Below are 15,008 nucleotides of genomic sequence, written 5' to 3'. Positions count from 1 at the left end.
TTTCGTGTTTCCTTAATGGGGTCCCACCCCTCAAGGAATTTAGTGTAAGTAAGAACGCTGCACTCCATTGGCCCATTGACATGCACTATAAGACCTCATGGTGATGTCATCATTAACGCCTTTATCTTTCTGACACAGGCTTTCAAGGAGATGCTGTATGCAGCCCAGGACCAGGCTCCTTCCATAGAAGGTAAGGAAACTCCCCCTTGAACCCTAAACCCGTTTTGCAACCCGTGTTCGTCTCCACCACCCCAGAATGAACTGCTCGCTATTAATATAGAACATTTCAGAGACGTCGCATCTCTCGCACGACAGCGGGGCAGCACGGCTATAATTAATACAAGGACGTCAGATGTCCGCCGAGGCGTGAGGGTGGCAAGGAGCGACATGGAAATGGTTTATCACAGGCACCGTTGAACAGACGTCAAAAAAGTTCTTTGGTTTCAGTTTATTTTGTATCAATGCGATAGATTACGTGCGCAGTCGAAGGTATTCCAGTACTTATAACCTCCAGGTTCCTCTGTGGCTGAATGCTCGACTAGACTGAGAAACTTTGTCGTGTGGTTTTCTTATATTACTATTTTGTTGCTTTGTGTACACTCTTAAATATAAAAAGTGCGAAAGAACACTTTCTGAGTGGTTTGAATGGTAATGCGTGCAGTGGATGGCAGTTTATAGCAATATTTTGTGAAGAAGGACATTTCACAATTTCATCTTTCTATTTAGTGTGACTAAAGATGACGTGGTTTTACTCAGGATTAGGTTACATAGCATGACATGCTGTGACATCTGGAATGACAGACTGTTTTATGACATCCAGATTTATTTGACAAACAAGTCTGCACATTTTTGCTCACAGTGCTTTTTCTTTTCATAATTAGCCAGAATAAAATGTTATTGCACTTGTGTTGCTCATTTCTGACTTATGGCTCCTTGTATGTGTAAGTGTTATGTAACTTTATCTGAGATGTTTTCTTGAAAATGTCTTGATAGAAATAAACAAGACATTCGTTGACATATTATGTAATAATCTGTGATTTTCTTTTAAGGGTATCTTTTTAGGGTAAAAGACCTAGAAAGGTGACTGTGTGTGTGTGTGTGTATATGTGGGTCCATGTGTGTGCTCCTGTCTAAACTAAAGACAAGATGTTCCTTCCAGTCAGTGGTTTTGTATATCTAGGCTTTGTGTGTGTGTGTGTGTGTGTAGCAGACCACTTTGACCTTGTTTTTTAAAATGCGGGCAGGGTTTAGTTGCGGTAGAAAAGAAAGGAAAGTTGGCATGTGTGTTTGACAGATTTATTGTGTTTGGGTGGAAAAGCGGAAAAACCTGAGCTGAATTTTAAATGTGAGCTTGAGCCACTGATCTGCTTGTATTCACTTTGGTTTGCAATAATACTCAAATCCACAGGTTGCTACCTGTCACTGACTCCATAGGTTGTATATAACTTGGCGTGGCGTAGTGGTAAATGCTTAATGTTGGTAAGACTGCTGGAATGAACTTTGAACTATCATCATAGTGCCCTTGACATTTAAGCCCAGTTTGCTTCAGGGAAATGGTCACAGTAATAAATGTAAAGACTTTTACAATTTATTTCACAGCAAATGATATGATTTGCTGCTTTGTATTGCTAGTCAGACTTAATAATAATGTGACCAATTTAAGGCAATGTGATCCACATCAGCCTCTCAGTCCTCATCAATTACTTTTTTTATTTCCCAGCATCCTCAAACAGTTTCCTGTATCACTACAGCTGTGGCAAAACCGCTTTGATGTTCAGCTGCATTGAAAGTGGATTGATGGAAAATGAGAGAGAAAAACAGAGCAAAAGAGAAATAGATACAGACTTATTGAAGCACCTATCATATTTACTTTCCTGTCTGTCAAAACTAGTAACGTGATTTGTGTTACATTTATTGCCAAGTGCAGCAGTTTTCCAAATACAATCTGTGAGTCTGTTGAGATCAACTGGTGGTTTTATAAAATAAACCCTCCTATACAACATTAATTATGGCAGCTACATTTATGAGAAATCTTTTTCTTCACTGTCTGTGGAGGGTTTCAATGAGAGGTTTTGATATTCCGTGAGCATGCTGGTACCCCAGGGAGGCAATTTATTGGGTTATTACGGCCCTCTCTCTCTCTCTGACCTGATCTGATATAGTCATATTGAAAGTTCAATATTGGAAAGGAATCAGTTCAAAGTGTTTGTATCCCTACAGTCTGCCAAAAACACGGATCGACTCTATTTGCTAATGTGTTCAGGCACGGAAGTGACCAGTTGCGCTCTCTAATGAGACCGGAGATACGTGATTGTTTTATAAATTCTTAGAAATGTAAATTTGCTGGTGCGATTGTGACAAACCTGCATTTACAACTTTCAAAGCGTTGGAGCAGCTGTCTACCTAGACAACATTTTAAGGGGGGATTTAAAGCTGTTTCATGCATTCTGACTTCTTTACAATGTTAAATGTGCTGGCTTAACATGATCAACTTGTCAAAAAACGAGTTGGACGTATTACCTTATTTCTTATTTCTGGGCTCGATACACTCCCCCAAGGTTTGTGTAGGTTTCGTTTTTTAAGAACATGAAAAACCATTCCGTTACAACTTTTCTTAGTCCTTTATTGGGGAATTCTCCCGGAAAAGCACGGCAAGGTGGTAGAAATAGCCTGCCCACACGTCAATCGACAAGCGATAGGAAGACCCGTCTACCATCAAGTTTGGCTGCGCTGTGGGCCTGCAGCTGCAGCTTGTTACTCTTGCGATAGCGAGAGAAGTTAAGGTGTGTTTGTTTGTTCAGGGCATTTCCGTGATAGATGTTAAATACACGGTGGGTTTAACACTGGTTTTGCAGATCGTTTGACACTGATAGATGGCGCAGTCCTGGCGCTAAAAGATGCCGGACATGAACCGCATGCGGTAAGTAAAACTAAGCAATATGTCTGTGTTTTGTTGCCAATCGGCTCGTTCGTGCATAATCTATACAACACAAACCTTTTGTGAATGAAAACCGTTTTGCAGGGATAATACGACGATGTATTGTGTCCTCATGATTTAGTTTCTCCCCTGCACACCCCCATGATGTCATATGTTTTCGGTAATAATTGTTCAGCTGGATCTGTCTTTATAAATGTGATCAAACTAAATACTCTTCGAAGATACAAGGTTTGCAATACTACTCTTAGATACTGATATGATATGAGAAATGCCCGTCTAAAAATGACCTTTAAGGCAGCACTACCGACAAGCTGTTTTCACCACGTTGTGAGGCAGCATTGGTTGTATCTATTGTGGAGAAAGCAAGAATGCATTGCTGAATACAAAAATCATCAAGATGCAGATCAAACACTGACATTAAAGATTTTACTAAATATCAATGAATACAACCAGTTTAAATGGTTCAATCTTATTAAATTTTTATGTTTACTACAGTATCCCATAGCTAAAGTCAAAGTCAGCAATGCCTTTAAATTGGCACCAAATTGGAGGGCAGTGAATAGTTGGTGTCTATGTTCTATTGAGGACTTCAAATAAAGGTATTTCTGAAAAAGTTCATTTGTATATGGCAATTCGATCTTGCATCGGATTTGCAATAAAGCTTGCCAAGCGGTTGCTATTAAGGTCATAAAACCAATATTTTTGCAAGAGGCCTGGTCACATAAATGACAAACTACTAAGTAAAACAAGTGCATTGATATTCTACCAGTCAGTGTAACGTTCCAAGTTAAAACTCATCAATTTGGATGTAATTGAGGAAAGTGTGTTTCATATGCTCTTTCTAAGACTTTTATGGGTTTGGACTCTCATGTGGTATAATTCACCTGCACTGCAGTCCAGCAGCTTTAATTAAAGCAGTGTCAAGAGTGAAGGAAATATGAGCACTAGACGGACAGCTTTCAACCTTTCTCTGTTTCTTTCTTTCCTCCTCTCTCCTGCCAGACCACTTGAGATCAAGCTAAATCAAATTAATTTGAGCATTACTTGAGATTTACAAACAATAACTACAGTAATAGACAACAATGAGTAGAATTTATAGTGCCTGTAGAGCTATTTATCCACTTGGGTATGTGCTAAAGCCAGGGGCGTACTGAACATTATAACTGCGTTAGGCAGAAACATTCGTACTGAGATGTCAACAACAGAATAGAACAAAAGTTCACAAAAAACAACTTTATAGTAAAATGCATATGTAGAATATACTATAAATCAAGACTAGTAAAGATATTTTTCAGTGTTATTTTATGGTTTTATGATTTAGCTGTCAAGCCTTTCTTTTTTTTTCTACCTTTGTGAACATTTTGGATCCATTCCTATAGAACCCAGCCTTTCAAGGTTTAATGACCCCGAATCAATACAGGCAGAACAGCAACTGTGTGCATCATCTTCTGCTCTATAGGTTAAGCTTCTGGCTGGCTGTGTGTTCAGGCAGAACCCCAGAAAGAAAGAGAGGGTGACTGGATCTTCACGGTTGGAGTGAACACATGGATAATAAAGATAATCTAGATCTTCATTGAACAAGATAGATTTGAGGGAGAGGGATTGTGTGATTTTGTGAGGTCTCTATCTATGGTCACATAAATGAAAGGAAAAAGTGTCAGAGTCACTCCTGAATGGTACACATGGCAATAATCACAGGAATATTTTGCTCTCTTTTGGTTTTAAAGAAGCATAGATTGCAATACTTTTACCTGTTTGGCTTTAGCTGCGATCAGAGTAAAACTGAAGTGACAACCATATCGATCTGGGTCTGTCTGTATCCAAATTTTAATTTATTTTTGTATTAATTGCATCGGTTGGTGAATTTGCGTGTGTGTGTTCTGACATACAGGCAGCTCATTTAAAGCTCAGTAGAGCTCTTGTCATGAGGAGCTGTGAACAGCTTGTTGCCTGCTGAGAGATCAGCCGGTATAATTAGTGTTATGGGTTCGTACTGATCGCTGAACAGAGAGCGACATCATTCCCCATGCACCAATCACACACAGACATGTTTTATCCATTCTGGTTTGGAGTCTTTTCATTTTCTATTTTCCTATTCACACATTTGATCACATGCCCAGATGACCACAATGCTTTCAGCGCACGCATATTTAAACAATTTGTCTTTCATTCAATTGCTTCAATTCAGTAATTAATGGGGGATGAATAATAAAATAATAAACTACTGGCCATCTGGTCACAATTTAAAGTTATCTGTAAATTCACCTCCAGTACTAATTAAAGAAGTAGCAGAAACATTACTGGCCTGGTTTTCTTCTGAACACCTCTCGCCTGCCGCTCTGTATCATGTAGGTGTATTCTCAGCCTCATGCTTCCTCTATCTTTGTTTAGACTGTTGATTTGACAGACATGTGGTGGACTATTTTGAGGGTGAGCGGTCTTGTTATTGTTATTTGGCACACGTGTGGAAGTGCAGCGGCTCTCATTAGCACAGATTCCGATCTGGGAGCTCAGGGAAATGCACCGTTCCCCAGTTGTGCTGCCCTAAGGACACGAGGGCATGCAGGGGCCACGATGAAGGGGCCGATGGCTTTGGCAGAACCAGCACGGCGCCGAGCCTTCTGTACTCTGCATTATTGATGGACTGTGTTCACAAGCTGCCAATCAGTTTATTTCAACTTCTATCTTGGTGGAGCAACTAATAAAGTTATGTTATTGCAGATCAGTTAGAGCATTGTGTAAAAGGTTGTGTATTTGTTTACCAGAGAACATATATAGTTATTTACTGTAAAAAAAAGTATATTTTGCACTTTCAGTCACTTAGAATAAAAGTGTCTGCATAAATGCTAATGTTTGTGTAAATACAAACAAACTCATTGGTTATGTTTTTCATGAATTTTGTGGTATGAAATACATTATGATAGTGATATTAATAAGGTGGAAAAGTTGTTGGTTGCGACTTGATTTTATGTTTTTCCCCACCTGCATGGCTTTGGTTAGTCAGGAGACATAAATTGTTGTTATATACTGAAAATAAAATGGAAAAATTATAAACACATACTTTTCTTCTGTAAAATAATAGGACCTTAATGTGCATAGAAGCTAAAAAAGTGATAATGTTTGTGATTTCACAAGTGGTTGTTGAAGGTCTGGCATTTATGAAAGAAAAATGTCAAATTGTGTAGACTTTATGTAATTAGAAAAGATGAGCCTCTTTGTTTAACACCGCAGTGAAGCATCTCAGAGTCGGAAAAACTGTCTCAACCTGTCCCCAGCAGGTTAAACTAGCACAAAGCCAAACAAAGATAAAGTCAGTCTGCAGAAAAATCCCACATCTCATGTTAAATGCAGTTCCTGCTTCATGGCCTCAGCTAGTGCTTAAAGCAGTGAACCAAAATTCAGGAGAGATGAAAGTCTGTCCATCTATTATTCATCTGTGAATTACATCTAGGCCGAGCGGTGTGTGTGTGCACGAAGAGGGGGGTTGTAGGAAGGACAGGGGGGAGGAAGGATAGAAGGTTATGAGTGCCAGCAGGAGTCAAGGTCTCATCTTAGACGGTGTACTAAGGCTTTTAAACATCTACTGCATCATGTGATGAATTAATCTGTGACTCAACGTGTCAAGTCTCTTTTCAATAATCCGAAGCCTCAGAATGTTGGGTATAATGATAAATGGTAAGATAGATAATTAACAGAGCTAGCACATACTTATTCTCTATATAAAATCTGTATTGTATAGGTAAAAGGTTACTTTATATAGAATATAAGATAATTTAAAATTTTTATATATTTTTTAGTTATTGCATCATCAAACTCCAGACTATACATTTTCATATCCAAAAGTTTTTGTGTGTGTGTATGACATTTACATTTAGTCATTTAGCAGACTCTTTTATCCAAAGCGACTTAAGTAATAAGCGATATGTCATACAGGAGCAATAATACAATAGGTTCTAATACAAAATTACTAGTTTCAACAAAAGCCAGACCAATACCCGTTTAAGAGAAAGAGAGAGTTTTTTTTCATTTGTCTATCAAGTATTTACAGAAGGGATGGGTTTTAAGGAGTTTTTTGAATGTTGTGAGAGATGTGGTTGATCGGACTGAGTTAGGAAGCGTATATTAAATATAACCATTATTTTAAAACAACTACTTAAATATAAAACATTTATTATACTGTAATAAGTTAAACACATATGTGTTCTAATGTTTCAAATTATAAATAAACTATTTTGATTCTACAGTACATTGGCTACACAAATATATATTAAGAAGATTATATTTTCCATCATCTTTCTACCAGGTTTGTTTTGCAACACATTTTCCTTTTCATATATATTTATACACACACACACACACACACACACATACGGGTACAGTGTCTACAGGAGGAGGTCTGAGAGAAACAATAGGGGGCTATGGTACCATATGTTCAGGTCTCTGCTACACATTCGATAACACATTTTGTGATATTCTGCCTTTACTACCCACAAGCTTTGATTTCATATTCACAAACCCAAAGGAACTTGAAATTATCTTATTTTGCAGCTCTTTTATCTTTGCATCTGTCAATTTGTGCAACTCTGTAGATTATTGGCTATTATGACACATCTTGCTGTTTTTTCAGTGTCTCACACCATGAGCACCATGTTTATAAAATGCCGTGTCAGGTTTTATGCTTTAAAAACACATCGGGACGGTGTTCTTTACCATGGTGCAACAACAAGCTTGATTTTAAAATGGCTTGTTTGCACATACAGATTCAAATGTGCAATAAAAAGACGAATAAAAGTGTACATAATAAAGATTAGAGCACAGCTTCCATCCCAACTATGGCTCGGATGTCTGTGGTTCTATATACGCTAAAGAGTTTTCCTAAGCATCCGCACTTGCACCTTGATCTCTGCAATCTGATTGGTTGATCAGTCTCTTGTGTGTCTCTGCAGAACAGATTGTGTTGCTGAGAGCTCTGCTGTCTTCAACACATTCATCTTTAATCTATATTCTAATGGTCTTTCCCTCCAGAGAGTTCACAGGTGCCAGCACCCCATAGCAATGTGGGTAAATTGATCAGATCTACAGAGGTCATTCTGAATGTGTCAAAAATACTAAATCTTTTTCTAAAGAATTATAAATATGTAGATTTTTCTTAGTAGTCCTTTTATTTCAACTTACATTGACCCATTTGTCTTCTTTCTGTGTCTTGAACCCATTTTGATTGCCTTTGTGAGCCAAAGCATTTGAGTGAAGCCTCTCTGGGTCAGTGTGCGTGCGTGCGTATTCCCATGTTGGGTTGGTTTCTTTTTATGAGGCACTGTAGCCTAGAGCAAACCACTGTCTGGCAAGGCAATGTTGACATTGACAGGGATTGGTTGATACTACAGGAAGGAAGGAAAAATCCTGGAGCTCTTTTCTTCCCATGTAAACACCCACAATGCACCTCTCATTAGCAAACTCTAATGCTTAAAGTTCACAACAGCAGCATTACCAAGTAGTTTTGCACTTCAATGTATAAAAAAATATTGTTTTGTACAGTAACAAACAGTGTGTTTATCTTAATTTTTTTTTTTGCTGAAATAGCCTTCAGATATAAATCATATGAAAGCTCTGTGAAAAGCCAGACACACCGAGGAAGGGGCTGTATGAATTATTGATGGTTATTGTTCTTGGTCAGCTTGATATATATTAAATAATAAATTATTCACAAAGCAGAAGATGCGAAATTCTAAAACTTCTCTGCATATTGGATTGGAAATAAAATAAAGATGGTGCAACCAGCAGATTAAGTCAATGAGATGCGTTATTTACGGACAGCTTTTAATTATATTTTTATGATTGTGATAAATTGCTCTGGTTGGTCAGTGTAGCTGTTTAAAGTGCTTTTAACTAGCAAGTGCATTAAAGTCATTACATACAGTATCAACAGATAAGCTTTTTTGTTTGTTTGTGTTTTAAACATTAGTCATGTTTAAACCAAGCAAATATGCCATGGTCCCACCAAGCCAAATGTTTTTTTTATTTATTATTAATAAATCACTCAAAGATCATCTTAGCATCTGCTGACAAAAAGCTTTTGGAGTTTTGGCAGAGTGATTCTTTAAGAATGCGTGCAATGATTATCCACAGAGTTTACAATCTCATGATCTTGCCTGAGGTTGCATGCATATTTCAACACATCCACAGACTGTGGGCTATGTATTCGAAATGAGTATTAATAATCACTAATTACCTAATTTTAATCCAGCGCCAGAGTCTCTCACGCTATACAGATGGACCACGTAGACCCTGGGGACGAAGAGATTGAGACAGGGGTTGGAACAGGAGGGGAGGTCCGGAAAAAGATCAAATGAGAGATCTGATGTTAAGAAGAGTGGGGGCGGGGTCAATGAGATAAAAGGCGTTAGACTCACACCAACAAAAAGCGTTATACACTTCATTGCACTAACACCCCAGTCTAACCAACATAGCTTATAGTTTAATTTAAAAAATATATAATTATATAATATAATTTTGGTATATTTTCGGTTATTTAGTCTCAGATGTAAAAACGAAATTTTTAAAGCTTCAAACGTATTCTAATTTAGAGTGTATTATAATATATTCATATTATTTACGCCCCGCGAACCATATGGTCATAAACCGTCAGTATGGCTCAATTTGTGAAATTTTCCTGACTGGAGAACATGTAGAAACAGGTGGAAGGAGGTGATGTGACCTTTATGTCTTTATTTAATACGACACTCATAATGTTTATGAAAATTAACCTCTTGGCATGAGAGTGAATCACGGTAATGACTTGTGTTAAATAATTTGAAATATACGAGCATGAATATGCATGCAATATGCAAATGAAATGTTAATTTGAACAGGGCTGCTATCACAATTAATAGAGTTATTGTATTTTGTGGAGAAGCTGCACAAATGACCTTTCCGTTGTGTCAGATAAACGATTCCAATTAAACTGGCTTATTTGTTGCAATTCATTTGCTACACATTTTTATATAGTGCTGTTTTTATTACATGCATTATGAGTGATATGAAATTAGCTTATGTTAGTTTATGACAAAAATATGTACAGTATAGCCTATCTGTGTAGTGAGGTGGTTGTATGTGGTGTAGCGGCTGGTTTAGGGGTTAGTAACCAGAAGGTGATTCAAGCCGTGCAAGAGATCGTGTCCAACATTGCGTCCTTGTGCAAGACGGTTCAGGATACAGCATTAAAGGACTAGATTTATTCATTTTTTCTTTATCTTGTTTCTGTGTCGGATATTATTCACACCATGCTTACTATACAGTATAGGGTTAAGGAACAGACCACTCAGATCTGTAACACAAACGCGCTCATTATGCACACACATTGGTTTCATCGGTTTAGAGACCCCGTCTAGAGACACATTGAGCAGTGCTTGTATGATCTTATTTTATTAGACTATATTTTATTAGCAATATTATATTTAAATATCATGATTTCTGCTAGTGCAAGAAATGAATTCTCCTGCCATTGACCTTCTCTTTTGTTATGCAATGTAATGTTATCACACAACGTGGGACAATTATATAAAATATAAACATCCTGTTTTTTGAAGTAATTATATAAAATATAAACATCCTGTTTTTTATTCAATAAACAATGGAAATTGTTTATAATGAAATCAAGCCGAGCACAGCATTCCCGTAGAACGTCCTGTGTCAGGTTGACAAAATGCAGCTTGTAAGGACATTAGTGATGGGATTCAATTCAGCAGGCAGTCAGGATGTCTCTGTATTGTGTCAGCGTAAGTACAGGAATGACACAGCACAATAAGTCACCTGTAAAGTCTTGTTAGTCCCCTTTGCTGGTGTTGTATATAGTATCTGAAATGGCCCATCAATCAGAATGGCATCAGTTTCTACCCTCACCTAAAGCACTATTAAAAAACTGCCTTTCGGGAATCATGGTTAACAAGATTCCTGCTGGTTTCCACAGAGAGAGAGAGACAGCTAGAAAAAAGCTGTGCTTATTAGGAATGCTAAAATGAGTCTCCTTCACTATCTGCACCATGTATAATAGATTATTTTATTCTTTACAAAACTACAGTAACAAAACCTTGAGCAATACAGTATTGGATGCTACTTAATCTTTTAAAGGAGGTGTTAAATAAGACGGTTCTGCCAATTTTAATCTTAAACATCTGCAGATTGGCACTGCGTTCTTCATATCTCTGAAAAGTGTTTAGTTTTCTCACATTTACAGAAGACAGATACAGCGGTACGATTATTTTTGAAGAAAGCCGACCTCCCGGATGCATTCCAATGGGCGGAGCTAAAGACGAGAACGCGCAGCCTCTGCGTGACGTCCGCCAGTTGTTGCATGGATGTAAATACTGTACCTTAATGTTTTGTCATTGTTGTAATGTTAACTATGGCTTACAGTTTCATTGAGCCTTATATATATATGATTCTGAATCGGACCTCGAGTCTGTAGTAGAACAAGAACTACAGCAGCAACGACTACAGATGGACGGCTCTATAGTAAACATCGTTATTACTTGTTGGCTTTGCCGCTATTTTAAAGTCGCATTAGTCACCATTCATAATGTTTTATTGTCTTCTGTATTTGCCTGTTTTTTAAAGGTGTAATGCATGTAAATGCATCATTACATATTCCCTTAGAGACTGCACATTCGCAGTATGTGTTGTTCATACTTACAAACATTTATGGAATTTACGGAATTTACTAGTAACTTTGTATTAGCACCTAATGTACTATTGCTCTTTTATGACATAGCGCTTATTCTTGTGGGTTGAAATAATGATAACACTGAGAAGCTCATTTTATTTATGGTTAGGGGATGTATTATTGTGTTTTAACTATAAATGGATGCAAATAAATAATATCTTTGGGTGGTTGCATTCTTTTTGAAATTATGCTTAAGATCAAATGGTTTTGTATTCCACTTTTTATTTGTATTTTCATGTAATCGTAATCGTAAATCAGGATTTACCGTATTTAAGTATATTCTGTATTTGCTCAATACTGTATTTGTATTGTATTTGAGCTATTTTTGAGCATATTAAAAAAATTTGTGACAGGGTTACAAAAACTGCAGACCTCATATAAAATAGATTGAATGTTGTCATGTATTATTTAATACTCCTGACGTTGACCGTCAATGTTTTCTGATGGTTAAGTACTCGTTCTTTTGCCGATTTGTTAGGCAAGAAAAAAAGACTTGATTTTTTAACCCTGTTCATGCATAACATTTCAGGTGTGCAAAAACCGGGAGAAAGAAAACAAATAAATAGTTCTGAAAGTTAGTCTTTTACAGGTTGTTAATCCTTTCCTCTGGACAGCGGTCACACATCCAGTATCTTTCTGTCTCACAAAGCGCTCCGATAGATCTGTGTGAACTCATCCATTACTCACTTTATTACAGTCCTCAAAGAACACTGCTGGTTTCACTCCTTATCAAGAGTCTGCAGCTGCTAAACAGGCCAGACGCTGACAGTGTCGACACCTCAGTCTGCCAAGTTCACAAAAACCTTGGAAACTTTTAGTCGTTCGTATTAATTAAGTTATTACACAAAGTCTCGATCAGATATTTGCCATTTACATCTTTGAAATATTTTATGTTTAATAAAAAATAAAAATGAAGAGCATGTAAACAAGATATACTTGATCAAACATATTTTCATACATTAATACAGACATGTACATATTATCTATCTTTGTGGAAACCCCATCCACTGTGTCAGGGAGTTGTTTCCATACTTGTTTATTGACTGTACTGACACTTCAAGTTGAAATTTCTCTCTTATTATAAGATGTGGTGGTGCGTTTTCATTCACTGAACTGTAGCCAAGACATCTTGGTTGAGATTAATGTCCTCTGGTAAGGCTATTGACACAACACTTAGCCTAGCGTTTATGACCTCTGAGCCGCTCGGGGTAGTCATATCTCCTCATAAAACCGAGACAGCTGGCGGCAGGTCCGTACATCTCACCTGCCCTTTAGTGCTAATGTCCATCTGAAGTTTAAACCAGCATCTTTGTTAATGTTCCCCGTCTTATACAGCCAACAGGTAGAATAACAGTAAGATCCCATCACAGGGATGTGATTCGCTTTTACCGAGAAGATCAAACACAAGCTCACATCACAGAGAATGTCACAGGCTGTTTAAAGAACAGATTACTTTGCTAAAGTTTTGGAGCGGAGGGCTGTCGAATGAACCGAGGTGAGCTGCGACAGATATGTTGATCTGTTCTTTTGTCAGCAGTAGAATATCTATAATACATATTTTAAAAGCATCAAACTGTCTACAGTATGTTTTGATGTGTCCAAAAAGGCAAAAAGGTACATTTGTTTTCTAATCTGTAGAGAAGCTGTCATGTTTTTGTAGGATGGATAGATGGATGGTTGACAGTGGATGTACAGATTGATGGATGGTTTTAAGCTAGATTGGAAATTAAGATGGATGCTGTGTACATGATCACTTTGTACAGGTGTGCTGACATGCACTGTTTAGGTAGCGATGCAGAAGAGGCGGTTTAAAAGGTCAGCGGGTCCTCCGGGACTGCGGCTGTCGGCATTGATCGCTGATTGGCTGATGGATGGAGTGCTACTGTAAGTATCCAGGCACTCAGGAGCGTTGCTTGGTAACAGCAGTTTCACATATTGTGCAAGTGGCCTTGAAAGTGATTGACATTCTAAGTGCTCTAAAAAAGAAAAGGCAACCCACAGCTTTTATGTGACTCTCTTTCTCGCTCTCATTTAGGTGTGTCTGTATTTACATTACATTTAGTTTTTGGGACGTGATGATATAATGTTGATTCCATCGCTATTGTGTCTTTGCGAAAAACAACTGATGATCTTCAGTACTCATACTGTTTTCGCATGTCTGTAAGATTTAAGTACACATGACTAAACTCTTTTGCTATGTTTTGGTTTCTAGCAGAAATAATAAATGTGATGTTCTTGGACAAAATTCCTGTAATGGATACCAGTCTTTGGGGGCAACTTTAAACATTACAGTTGATTTGCCCAATTTACCCTCCTAATAAATGTTGCAGGTTTTATTGTGCACAATTCAATCAGTGCACAGTGTTGTAAAGAAAACGTGTTTTTATAATCTTGAATGAGAATGTGATTACTTTCTCTGCCTCTGGCACAACCTTTTATCTGCTCTTGTAACCAAGGTCGGACTCGGAGGTGTGGAGACAAAAATATTTTAACAGATTACTTTTCTGCACATTTTGGTATTATTAATGTTAAATTCAAAGTTTAATAACTAAATAACCATTCAATTCAATTCCATTTTATTTATATAGCGCTTTTCACAATGTGCATTGTTCCAAAGAAGCTTTACAGGAGAAAATAAGAACACAAAAACGGTAAAACGCAGCACAGTGCATGATGTTTATAGAACAAGCAAGATTATTCTAGTAAAAATATTTAATAAATGCAGTCACCCGATGGTTTATTTAGCATATTTTGCATTAAGTGAATGCTTGGCTGTAAAGATGTGTCTTTATCTAAATTTAAAGTGGGAGAGTGTGTTTGACCCTCGAATAGTATCAGGAAGGCTATTCCAGAGTTTAGGTGCTACGTATGAGAAAGTTCCACCCCCTTTGGTGGATTAAGTTATTCTAGGTGTTATTAAAAGTCTGCCGTTTGAAGATCTTAGAGAGCGTGATGGGTTGTATTGTGATAGAAGCTCTGTTATGTTGGTAGGGGCTAAACTTTTATATAAGTATTTAACCGGTTTAAAAGTAATTAGGAAAACTTTAAAGTCAACACGATACTTAACGGGTAGCCAGTGAAGGGTTGATAACATTGGGGTTATGGGATCGTATTTTCTGGACCTGGTTAGAACTCTTACTTTCTGAACTAACTGTAATTTGTTTATTGATGATACAGGACCACCACCAAGCAGTGCATTACACCTGTCAATTCATAAATGCATAAATAAGCTTCTCTGCATCAGCAACACATAGAATATTTGGCAACAATTCTAAGGTGGAAGAAGGCTGTTTTTGTGACATTTGAGATGTGATTTCGAAATGTCAGGTTGTTGTCTAATATTACGTCTAA

General features: G+C 37.4%; 1 protein-coding gene across 1 annotated transcript in view; it reads left to right on the top strand.

The window, feature by feature from the left end:
- Positions 1-15,008, top strand: part of xpr1a (xenotropic and polytropic retrovirus receptor 1a) — a 48,875-nt gene that overhangs the window by 4,399 nt on the left and 29,468 nt on the right. Inside the window, exon 2 of the mRNA XM_079467277.1 lies at positions 139-190. Coding sequence (XP_079323403.1) covers positions 139-190 — 52 coding nt within the window. The remainder of the gene's footprint in view (positions 1-138; positions 191-15,008) is intronic.

This window comes from Barbatula barbatula (assembly GCF_947034865.1).
Source record: "Barbatula barbatula genome assembly, chromosome: 11".
NCBI classification, from domain to species: Eukaryota; Metazoa; Chordata; class Actinopteri; order Cypriniformes; family Nemacheilidae; genus Barbatula; species Barbatula barbatula.
Note: the sequence above shows the minus strand (reverse complement) of the source record. Positions and strands in the feature narration are given on the sequence as shown.